Raw genomic sequence first — 12462 nt, forward strand, 5'->3', positions numbered from 1 at the left:
TGCTTTACTCTATTTGGGGCTTATTCACCATCTAAGGAAGTGGAAATTCAACTCATTATCTAGATCACTAAATATAATAAACTGCTTGTTAGATTAATTACAACTAACAGTACATTTAATGTCCTAAACTTTGCCATGTACGACCCAATGATATCTATATAGGCCTATGCAATCATCAGAAATGGCCGATACGAATCTCCAAAGATCCATACCAGTTTATTTGTTCTAAAAACGGTGCTAAAACACTATTTATAGTTGAAAATAAACAAACGCATGTAATACCTACATAAAGCTGAGACAACAGTTGCTTTCAAAACCGTTCTTTCTCGCGATTGAATTTTGAAATGTTGCGCAATCGGAACGCATTTTCTTTCTCCGTCTACTCGAAGTTCTCCTGGGGAGGGAGTGAGTCGCTCCTGCCAGCGAAACCGGGGCAGGGCAGACACTTTAATTGCAGGGATCAGGATAAGCCTGCTTGACCAAATCAAGCTTTTATCCTCCCCAAAAACAGAAAGCCTTGTAAAATTATCAACTAGAATTTGCAGCTCGTACCGATGTGACCAAGAAAACATTGAACTTGCACAACCGTGTCGGTCTCAAAAGTCGACTAAATTATTGCACTGTGGGGCCCTGCACATAAACTGTGTACACCCACCCACACAGACTGATAGACCTCTGTGTGTGACCATGTCTCCCCCTCCAGATCCTGTACAACAGGACCATGGTGCAGCTGGGGATCTGTGCCTTCCGCCAGGGCATGATCAAGGACGCCCACAATGCCCTGCTGGACATCCAGTCGAGTGGCCGCGCCAAGGAACTGCTGGGCCAGGGCCTGCTCATGAGGAACATGCAGGAGAGGAATGCAGAACAGGAGAAGATCGAGAAGAGGCGACAGGTAAGCTACGGCTAGGCTAAGCTTAACTCGGCTGAAGAAACCACGGGTAGACTAAGGCTAGGATAGGTTGAACCCAGCAAGCAGAACGGTAGAGGATTGTAAATACACTACAGGTAGCCTAGGCTAGTCAAATGCAGAACAGAAGAGACGAGCGGTAGGCTAGGCTAAACCCAGCAGAACAGTTGACAGGTAGGCTACGCTAAACCAAGTCAAGCAAAAGACAACGCAGGTATGCTAGGCAAGGATAAACCCAGCCGAGCAGGAAACGATTGGTCTACCAGTCGTCTCGTACCACTCTCGGCTAAACAGACAGGTAGGCTAGGCTAAGCATGTGGGCTAGGTAAAACCCGACCGCGTAGGTTCCCAGCTGTAAAGCCTTTGGAAAGATTAAATAAAGATTTTCAGGATGATATACTGGAGCCTGTTTTGACTATTTTACAGTATTACACTGATACACTACACTGACTGGGGTTGGTTTACAACGTGACGTTGTTGTCCATCTTGTTCCAGGTGCCTTTCCACATGCACATCAACCTGGAGCTGCTGGAGTGCGTGTACCTGGTGTCTGCCATGCTGCTGGAGATTCCCTACATGGCAGCCCATGAGTTTGATGCCCGCCGCAGGATGATCAGCAAGCAGTTCCACCACCAGCTGAGGGTGGGCGAGAGGCAGCCCCTTCTCGGTACGTACAGTAGACTGTGGTGACGAAGCAGGGTTGTGTTCATTAGGCACCAAATGGAAGAAAACAGACTGAAATGGACAGGGACTACCTGGACCTTTCCAAAAAGACACTCATTTTGGTTTTAGAATGTTTTCCGTTGCGTGCCGTAATGAACACCGCCGAGTTTAGGACCAAAGGGTGGGTGGGGACAAGTAACTCATGCCTCAGAAAGAGACACAGGACTTAAGATGGGCAAAAAAGGCTGTTTTATTCTGATTGGCCTCAAATATCCAGTAATCCTGAGATTTTTTGAGATGTTGTGATGACTGTATTACCGCCACAGGCATTCATGACCGCAGTTAAATTTCACATGACCGTTGAGTCGCGGTGATCTCCTCTTATGCACTCTGGACATTGGTAGTCCCCAACTCGGTAACGACCTGGTACTCGGTGCTCTATTGTCCCTTTAACTTCTTATGACTGCCATCCCGTTAACGGGATGATTGTCATCAACAACCGCTGAATTGCATAGCGCCACATTCAAATAATATTACTACAAATATTTATATTCATGAAATCACAAGTGCAATATAGCAAAACACAGCTTACCCTTTTGTTAATCCACCTGTTGTGTCAGATTTTGAAAATATGCTTTACAGCGAAAGCAATCAAATAGTTTAAGTTTATCGATCGCTCTACAAAAAATTAAGCATCAAGTAGCTTGGTCACAAATCAGAAAAGCAATCAAATTAATTGTTTACCTTTGATCTTCGGATGTTTTCATTCACGAGACTCCCAGTTACACAACAAATGTTCCTTTTGTTCCATAAAGATTATTTTTATATCCAAAATACCTGTTTGGCGTGTTATTTTCAGAAATCCACAGGAAAGAGCGATCACGACAACGCAGACAAATTCCAAATAGTTTCCGTAATGTTCACAAACATGTCAAACGTTTTTTATAATCAATCCTCAGTTTGTTTTTAAAATATATAATCGCTAATATATTAACCGCAACTGTCTTTTTCAGTAGGAGAGGGAAAGGCAATGGCTGCCCAAACTCTGTTGCGCCAAGCAAAACGCTGCTGGCACCCAGCCATACAATGACGCAATGTTATCTTTCTCGATCATTTTTCAAAATAAAAGCCTGAATCTATGTCTAAAGACTGACACCTTGAGGAAGCGATAGGGAAAGGAATCTGGTTGATGGAGTTTTCAAAATAGAATCCACTTCCTGGTTTGATTTTCCTCTGGGTTTTGCCTGCAATATCAGTTCTGTTATACTCACAGACAATATTTTGACAGTTTTGGAAACTTCAGAGTATTCTATCCAATGCTGATAATAAGATGCATATATTAGCAACTGAGACTGAGGAGGAGGCCGTTTAGTTTGGGCAACTTATTCATCCAAGCTACTGAATACCGCTCCCCAGCCATAAGAAGTTAACCACACTGACATCAATGTAAATGCAATGGAAGGTCACATCAAACACTTAACAAAACGTTTTGATGCTTTTAAAACTCACCGTCAGGCTACATTTTTTGACCTCGCTGTGATAACCAATTTTGAAGGAAAGTTTGACCGGTTGAAACTGAGTGGATAACATGGTCATTGTGAATGTTTCAAAGCCTAACACAGTGAAATGGACAGCGCTTTCTAAGGGATTGAATAAATCAAAGCATTTAAAGGTTGAATGTAGAACACCCATATGCATATCAGAGCTTATGCATTGGTCTGTATGAGCCAAAGCCCCCACCCCAAAAAACGAATTAAAAATATTGTGCCGTTATGCAACACACAGATAACCTACCGCATATTACGCACTGCAGACTGATGTATTTGGTACATAATTGGTCTAACCCAGTGGCCGCCAACCTTCTTTTTAACCCAAGATCACTTTCTGAGTTAAAATGCAGGCCGGGAGGGCCTCCCGAGTGGTGCCTGCATTGAAGGTCCGCCTCAACGTCCCTCCGCTCTCCCTTTTCTCCGCTGACACTGACCAGAGGGACACAGTCTTTCAGCTGATGGTGAAACCAGAGTTGCATTATTTCTGCCTCATGCACAAGTTCATGTTACTCCTATGAACCCAGAAAGTGAAATATTCTGCGATATTATGACCAAGCCACTAATAATAACGCAAGCCTATCGATACTGTCCTACTTCCTTCACATTCAGTCAGTGCTGGTTGTAGTGCGAAGAAGGAAGAACGGGCATTTTTTGGCTTATAAAAGTGTTGACAGTGCTGAGTAAGAACTTAAACACGAACTCATAAACAACAGCTCTCTGATGTATTTGTTGAGTGTCTAGTCATGGTTTTGGAATCTCGCAGTATCAACTTTGCTGTAGCTTTCTTTCACGCCTGCTATGTTACTGCAGACCAGGTAATCTGAGCCATCCGATTGGCCAGTGGGAGGCCTATAGTGCACTTGATTTGCTCTCCGGGTCCGCCAGTAAGGCAGAGTTTGTGTCTTCAGATGCATGAAGTGGTTAAAAATCTGAACATTTTGCCCAACGGGCACGCGGGGCAGCTGAATCTGGTGCACCTACGGATGACATGTGTGAGCATAACCTTTTTGCACAATTCATAGCTAATTTAGCCAAATAACTCAATCTGACATATAGATCCTCAAATGATCTCTTTTACGCTCAACATGGTCACTTCATATGCACACTCGCTCCGGACTGGGAAAAATACATGTTGTATTTTATTCCGCTATGTTCAATTATATTATTCTAACTATTAAAGCATATAGAATAAAATGTCAGCTTATACAATTTTAAAAGCACTACAATACATTCACAGATTTCACAACATGCTGTGTGCCCGAAGGCCCCTACTCCACCAATACCACATATCTACAGTACTAAGTCCATGTGTGTGTATAGTGTGTGTATGCATGTGTCTGTGCCAATGTTTGTTGTTTCAGTCCCCGGTGTTTTAAAATCTCATTTTACTGCTTGCTTCAGTTACTTGATGTGGAATAGATTTCCATGTAGTCCTGGTTCTATGTTTTACTGCGTTGACATGCCCAGGAATTAAATGAGTTAATACACCAATAAGAAAGCGTTCTAAAACCTCTCTGCCAATAACTAGTTTTTGGTTTTCCCCTCCCCACTCAGACCACTCTCTCTGACAATTCTTGCTTGAGAAATTGCTATTTTTCTAAGCTTTTGTTATCCATCTTTTTTGACCATTGTAATAAACAGAATCTCAGTGAGGTATTTAATGGTTAACCAGAAATTATTTGATATTGAGATAAAAACGGGCTGCATTAACTTAAAGGTCTAAGATTGTATTGGTACTTGTCTGTATTAGCTGTACAGACACAATGGACACAGACACTAAACAAATCCGTCCCTTTCTGTGCATCCTCCAGGACCCCCAGAGAGCATGCGCGAGCACGTGGTGGCGGCCAGCAAGTCCATGAAGATGGGCGACTGGCGCACCTGCCACTCGTTCATCATCAACGAGAAGATGAACAGCAAGGTGTGGGATCTGTTTCCTGAGACCCAGTGTGTACGAGAGATGCTCGTCCGGTGAGTTTTCTGAAATAAGGTCTGCATCAACACCCCTCTTGTTCAACTCTCCCTTGTTTGATCAGAGGTCAGTATCAACCAATTGCGGCCTGGAATGGTTTAATAGAATTAATTCAATCAAGATCTTCAAATGGCTAATTAAACACTACCTTTTTAGTAGCTTTCTTTAGACAAAATAAGTTTTACACTATTACTCACAGTAACTGGTTATTTCATGACTGAACGAACGTTCCGGCAGCCCGGCCTTCAGAGGTAACATTCCTGTAACGTTTCCTGGTGGTTTGTGGTTGCAGGAAGATCCAGGAGGAGTCTCTGAGGACGTACCTGTTCACCTACAGCAGCGTTTATGACTCCATCAGGTAATAACTTTTCAAACGGTCAGAGGTGGTTTCCCAGTTACGGATTACACCTAGTCTAACCCTAGTATAGTCTAACCCCACATTTTAGTGGATATTCTTAATTACTGTAGCCTGGTCCCCAACTGTTTATGTTGTATTGCCGACAGCAATGACCATGGAGATTACTATAGACGTAGTGTTTACAATGTAGCCAGCCTTCCAAAATCCCATCTCTTTCACTTGACTATTAAGTCAGGCCAACTTCACATTTCACAGACAGTGATTTAGGGCTGTAATCTAGCTCACTACGGTAAAACAGCCCGTTCCTCATCAGTCACTGTTCCATGTGCGCCCCACACACACACCTGTTCTGCCCCTCTACCAGAAAGGAGTATCAGAGAAGGTCTTTCTATTGCCTTCACTTAGCCTCTCCCCAGACTTTCAACATTCTTTCCTCATGATTTGTCTAGTTGCATTCGATTTCGTGCTATAGCCCAACTGTCGTTTTTAGAAGCGTTTTTGTATAAAACTATTTTAATTTCATGGGGGGCAGCAACAGGGTCGATTTAGCATTGTCCATCACAATGTTTTGTGGGTACATAACCACAATAGGACAATGGTTGACATCACCGTTTAACAATCTCGTTCGGAGTAGTCATGCTTAGGTTACTTCCCCAGGCTTTCACACTGTGAGTAGCCTGGGATTCCAAGGCTACCATTGGTTATACAGCACAAAATGGGACCAGGCTACATCTACTGTGCCTCATCATATAATTGTCTTACCTGGTTAAAGAATGGATAAATAAAATTGACATTTCTTCCCCCCCCTCCCCCTCTTTGTGTCTCAGTATGGAGACACTGAATGAAATGTTTGAGCTGGAGCTGCCCACAGTTCACAGCATCATCAGCAAGATGATCATCAATGAGGAGCTCATGGTAAACCCTGCGGCATCAATGGTCTCAAAGGGCTGTGTGTAGATCGTACAGCCCCACAGATTTAATGAAGCTAGATGATATGATGTATGAAGGTGTAACATGTCTGTGTCTGAATGGCTTTCTCCTGTGTGTATCATGTCTCCCCTCACACAGGCGTCCCTGGACCAGCCCACCCAGACTGTGGTGATGCATCGCACAGAGCCCACCTCCCTGCAAAACATGGCCCTGCAGCTGGCTGAGAAGCTGGGTGGCCTGGTCGAGAACAATGAGCGCATCTTTGACCTCAAGCAGGGCGTCTATGGTGGCTACTTCAACAGAGGTTAGTGGGGCTGCCCCATAGAATACATGCAGACCTGCCAAACTGCACGCATTTTGCAAATCATCCACACATTTTGAGGCCAACGTACATTGGTATGAAAAACTACCTCAACTAGAAGCCTATTTTTGCATATTTTATCACGTTGTTTTTGACTCAACCATCTGAAGTTGAAGCCAATCAGAGGACTTGGCCAATCAGAGGACTTGGGCATCTCCAACCCGCCCCCGTAGTCGTAGTAGTTTCCTCTCAAGCTTGGATGGTAGCACTCCACTTCGTCTTTTGATACCACTGTTAAGGGGGGAAAAGGGTAGGACAAATGGAGAACGAACTGTTTGACAAATACATGTTCCAAAATTGTATGTGTTAGTCAAGCACACATCCACTATTTCGTAGTTGGCTCACATATACTAGCAGACTGGTGATTATTACACGGTCACAGATACCGGCAGACTGGTGATTATTACACGGTCACAGATACTGGCAGACTGGTGATTATTACACGTTTACAGATACTGGCAGACTGGTGATTATTACACGGTCACAGATACTGGCAGACTGGTGATTGTTACACGGTCACAGATACTGGCAGACTGGTAATTATTACACGGTCACAGATACTGGCAGACTGGTGATTGTTACACGGTCACAGATACCGGCAGACTGGTGATTGTTACACGGTCACAGATACCGGCAGACTGGTGATTGTTACACGGTCACAGATACCGGCAGACTGGTGATTATTACACGGTCACAGATACCGGCAGACTGGTGATTATTACACGGTCACAGATCCTAGCAGACTGGTGATTATTACACGGTCACAGATACCGGCAGACTGGTGACTATTACACGGTCACAGATACCGGCAGACTGGTGACTATTACACGGTCACAGATACCGGCAGACTGGTGACTATTACACGGTCACAGATACCGGCAGACTGGTGATTATTACACGGTCACAGATCCTGGCAGACTGGTGACTATTACACGGTCACAGATACCGGCAGACTGGTGATTATTACACGGTCACAGATCCTGGCAGACTGGTGATTATTACACGGTCACAGATCCTGGCAGACTGGTGACTATTACACGGTCACAGATCCTAGCAGACTGGTGATTATTACACGGTCACAGATCCTAGCAGACTGGTGATTATTACACGGTCACAGATCCTAGCAGACTGGTGATTATTACACGGTCACAGATCCTAGCAGACTGGTCATTATTACACGGTCACAGATACTAGCAGACTGGTGATTATTACACGGTCACAGATACTAGCAGACTGGTGATTATTACACGGTCACAGATACTAGCAGACTGGTGATTATTACACGGTCACAGATACTAGCAGACTGGTGATTATTACACGGTCACAGATACTAGCAGACTGGTGATTATTACACGGTCACAGATACTAGCAGACTGGTGATTATTACACGGTCACAGATACTGGCGACTGTTTCACGGTCACAGATACCTCAAGTAACACTGGCTGTAAGTGATTTGTTGGGTCCTGTATGTGTGTGTCTGTTACAGATCAGAAAGGTGGCTACCAGCAGAAGCAGGGTGGTTACAACAGAGGTAAGTGCCAATCTTGAACAAACAGGGCGTATGCCGTAGACCCTTAGTGAGTGTGTTTCCGTACCACTGACCACAATATTATCCTTAGCCAACCTGCATGTTTCTTACAGTAGATGCATCGCAGGAAGCCGCTGTCCTGAATGTTTAAATTATCACCCCCCCCATATTGAAAGTTAATTATAATGCATGATTTATTGAATATGTTAAGATGTTTGAGTGTGTCGCCTATTTCACAGTACTGGGCACGGCCAAGCTGTATTGCGATGGCCTGGTTACACATCCACTATAAATCCTGGAACGGTGCTGGAGAGAATGTGAAAATAAAATATTAAGCTAGCACAATACAAGTATGGCTGGCACGATAGTGTGAAAGACATTGGTGTGCATGTGCGCCTGGAGGCATGTTTTGTGTGAACAATAAAATATACCTACAGTGCATTCAGAAAGTATTTAGGCCCCTTCCCCTTTTCCACATTTTGTTACTTTACAGCCTTATTCTAAAATTGATTCAATATTTGTCTCCCCTCGTCAATTTACACACTAGAACTCCATAATGACCAAGCGAACAACAGTTTTTTTTTAGAAATGTTTGCATATGTTCAAATAATAAACAGAAATACCATATTTATGTAAGTATTCAGACCCTTTGCTATGAGCCGCGAAGTTCAGTATCCTGTTTCCATTGATCATCCTTGATGTTTTTACATCTTGATTGGAGTCCATCTGGTGGTAAATTCAATAGATTGGACATTATCCAGGCTCCAAGACAGGATTGTGTCAAGGCACAGATCTGGAGAAGGGTACTTAAACATTTCTGCAGCATTGAAGAGCACAGTGGCCTCCATCATTCTTAAAGGAAGACTTTTGGAACCACCCAGACTCTTCCTAGAGCTGGCTGCCCGACTGCCCAGCCAAACTGTGCAATCAGGGGAGAAGGGCCTTGGTCAGGGAGGTGGCCAAGAACGCGTTGGTCACTGACAGAGCTCCAGAGTTCTCCTGTGGCGATAGGAGAACCTTCCAGAAGGACACCCATCTCTGTAGCACTCCACCAATCGGGCCTTTATGGTAGAGTAGCCAGACAGAAGCCACTCCTCAGTAAAAGGCACATGACAGCCCGCTTGGAGTTTGCCAAAATGCACCTAAAGTCTCTCAGACCATGGGAAACAAAATTCTCTGTTTCTGATGAAACCAAGATTGAACTCTTTGGCCTGAATGCCAAGCGTCACGTCTAGAGGAAACCTGGCCCCATCCCTACGGTGAAGCATGGTGGTGGCAGTATCACGCTGTTGGGATGCTTTTCAGCGGCAGGGACTGGGAGATCCTTGATGGAAACTTGTTCAGTTCCTCAGACTGGGGTGAAGCACACTGCCAAGACAACGCAGGAGTGGCTTCGGGACAAGTCTATGTCCTTGAGTGGACTGAGCCTGGACTTGAACCCGATCGACCATATCTGGAGAGACCTGAAAATAGCTGTGCCTGAAAGAGCTTGAGGATCTGCAGAAAGGAATGGGAGAAACTCCCCAAATACAGGTGTGCCAAGCTTGTCGCGTCATACCCAAGACTCAAGGCTGTAATCACTGCCAAAGGTGCTTCAGCAAAGTACGAAGTAAGGGTCTGAATACTTACCTAAATATATTTCAGTTTCTGCATTGTCATTATGATATTGTGTGTAGATTAAAATAAAATAAATACTTTTAAAATAAGGCTGTAATGTAACACTCTAGGAAAAGTCAAGGGGTCTGAATACTTTGTTAAGGCACTATATTTTGTATGATTATTTTTTTTATTGTTTGTCTACACCCACGCTCATTGCATGCCACAGCTGTGTGTTTTCTAAACTGTTTTCACTGTACGGTTTCAGACCAGAGAGGCAGTTACCAACAGAAGCAAGGCGGTTACAACCGAGGTGTTTGAAATAACTGATTGAAATGCATGATTGTCGGAATATTATGAAGAGCGACTGTGTATTTGTCTTATTTCAGTGTATATGTGAGTGAGAAACAAATAGTATATGTATGTAGTCAAATGTTGTTTTTTTATCCCCTTTGTGTGTGTGTGTGTGTGTATGCCCAAGATGTGTCACAGCTGTGTCTAAACTGTTGTGTGTTTTCAGATGGTCAGAGAGGCGGCTACCAACCGAAGCAGGGAGGTTACAACAGAGGTGCTTATGTCCCAATTTATACCTCATTTATTTTCTAATGGAAGTCTTTTTAAAAAAGGGGGGGGAATCCTGCTATTTTTAAAGTCACTATCAGTGAGCTGCAGTCCCCCTCTATGAATAATCAGACATCAGGATTTGACACCAGGTGGCGGCAACAACTATTTTTAACGTCTACATTTTAAAGTGTAATATTTCCATGTATACCATCACAATAATATGCATTGGTTGTCTTTAGGCAGTTCTTCAGAAACATTAGGTGCCATAAGTTAACATTTCTAACACAATGTATTCATTACTGTACTGTTTTTTTTGTGTTTAATACATTTCAGCTTTGGATTACTCTCACTAAAACTATGAAACATGTAATTGAACCAAATAATGGCTTCTCGCCATGAGATTATTATATATATATATATTTGACCTAAACCCGCATGCAAGGTCTAGTTACAAACACCTAAAGAACACAAATGTATAGACATTATAAAGGAAAATATCTGTAGTTCTAAAAGTGCACAAGTAAGTTGTGAATGATATTGGCCACATTGAATTGTGGATTTGCTCGTGCTTACAGTTTCTGGTTGGTTTCAGATGGAGGTGGTTACCAACAGAGGGGCGGTTACAACCGAGGTGCTTATCAACCATTTTATACCACTATTTTCTTATCACTTTCTTCTGTTTATTCTAAAAGCCACCTTCATTCAGTAAGCGGCTCTCCCCTTTCTCTCATTCCGCTATGCCCGAGCCTTGGCACTATTACCAGTAGTCTAGAACCAATGGGATTTCATGCCTATAGAATAAAAATGTCAAAATCAACCATTTTTAAGTGTACTAATTCCACGGTAAAAACAAAAGATGCATTGGCTATGTTTAGGTAGGTCTAAAAAAATATTTTTATTTGTGGATCGCATGAGCTAAATCTCTGAAACAGAGTTAACATGTATTTGAACCCAGTAAGAACTTATTTTTATGAGAAGGAAGAAAAAGTACCTTAACCCTGCATGGAAATAAAAACGACTAACCACTGCATGAGCACCAATGCAAAAAAAGTCATTTGTAGGTTATACTGGACATGCCTCGCACATGTTTACCATTTCTGGTTGGTTTCAGATGGAGGCAGTTACCAACAGAGGGGCGGTTACAACCGAGGTGCTTATGAATTTATGTCACCTTTATCCTAGAAATGTCCAAATTTTACTTTAGCTTTTTGTTAAAGCCAGTCTGTGACCTGTAGTCCCTTCTCATCCTCCCTCCATGCCTGAGCCTTTTGGCTACTCTAAACCCCCACACAAACACCATTCTATCTTGCAGTCTTTCACTTATGTTCTTCGCACAACTTGTTAGCATTAGCCCACATATATTGTGATATGTCTTGTCAGCTCATTTTTGTCTGGTCATTTTATTGTCACTGTTCTGTTCACATTTTCCTAATTTAATCTCTGAATCGTTATTTTTTTTGGTCCACAGACGGAAACAGAGGAGGTGGTGGTGGCTACCAGGGCCAGAACAGGGGGGGCTACCAGGGAGGTGGGGGCTACCAGGGAGGTGGGGGCTACCAGGGAGGTGGGGGCTACCAGGGAGGTGGGGGCTACCAGGGAGGCGGGGGCTACCAGGGAGGCTACAGGGGGGGCTACAAAGGGGGCTACCAGAACCAGGATAGGAGAGACTACTGAGCCAGAGGAACCTGGTTTAACAGAGCCAGCCAGTCTTCATTCCAAACATCATCTTGGGTTACTTCACTTGACATTGCACCTCTACTACACTATTCTCCCTTTGTACCACATTAATCAGCTTTCCCAGCTTAAACTGTTAGCTTCCGTATCTTTGAATAATTTGTAGTGTAATATCATAATTGACTACTCTTTTTGTCGAGTGTGAATGGTTTTTCGACTGAGTTTTGAATAATAGTGTATTGACAAGATTACTGCATTTGCCGTGTGACAGGTTTTCTTTTGGCAGTAGTCGGGGCAGATGTGTCAAGTGACGTCTTTTCAGTTGTAACCTGCAAAATAAACATTATTGAATGAA

At 43.3% G+C, this 12462-nt stretch overlaps 1 protein-coding gene across 3 annotated transcripts in view; it reads left to right on the forward strand.

The window, feature by feature from the left end:
- Positions 1 to 12462, forward strand: part of LOC115127545 (eukaryotic translation initiation factor 3 subunit C) — a 35784-nt gene extending 23322 nt beyond the window's left edge. The window contains exons 16-27 of one of the 3 annotated variants that reach the window (XM_029657158.2): positions 704 to 895; positions 1406 to 1577; positions 4935 to 5094; positions 5388 to 5453; positions 6281 to 6368; positions 6522 to 6687; positions 8232 to 8276; positions 10138 to 10182; positions 10390 to 10437; positions 11026 to 11064; positions 11545 to 11583; positions 11902 to 12462. In XM_029657158.2, coding sequence (XP_029513018.1) covers positions 704 to 895; positions 1406 to 1577; positions 4935 to 5094; positions 5388 to 5453; positions 6281 to 6368; positions 6522 to 6687; positions 8232 to 8276; positions 10138 to 10182; positions 10390 to 10437; positions 11026 to 11064; positions 11545 to 11583; positions 11902 to 12107 — 1266 coding nt within the window. In that variant the 3' untranslated portion in view covers positions 12108 to 12462. The remainder of the gene's footprint in view (positions 1 to 703; positions 896 to 1405; positions 1578 to 4934; positions 5095 to 5387; positions 5454 to 6280; positions 6369 to 6521; positions 6688 to 8231; positions 8277 to 10137; positions 10183 to 10389; positions 10438 to 11025; positions 11065 to 11544; positions 11584 to 11901) is intronic. The other 2 variants (XM_029657159.2, XM_065002368.1) reach the window with 2 other exon arrangements.

This window comes from Oncorhynchus nerka, linkage group LG16 (assembly GCF_034236695.1).
Source record: "Oncorhynchus nerka isolate Pitt River linkage group LG16, Oner_Uvic_2.0, whole genome shotgun sequence".
Classification (NCBI taxonomy): Eukaryota; Metazoa; Chordata; class Actinopteri; order Salmoniformes; family Salmonidae; genus Oncorhynchus; species Oncorhynchus nerka.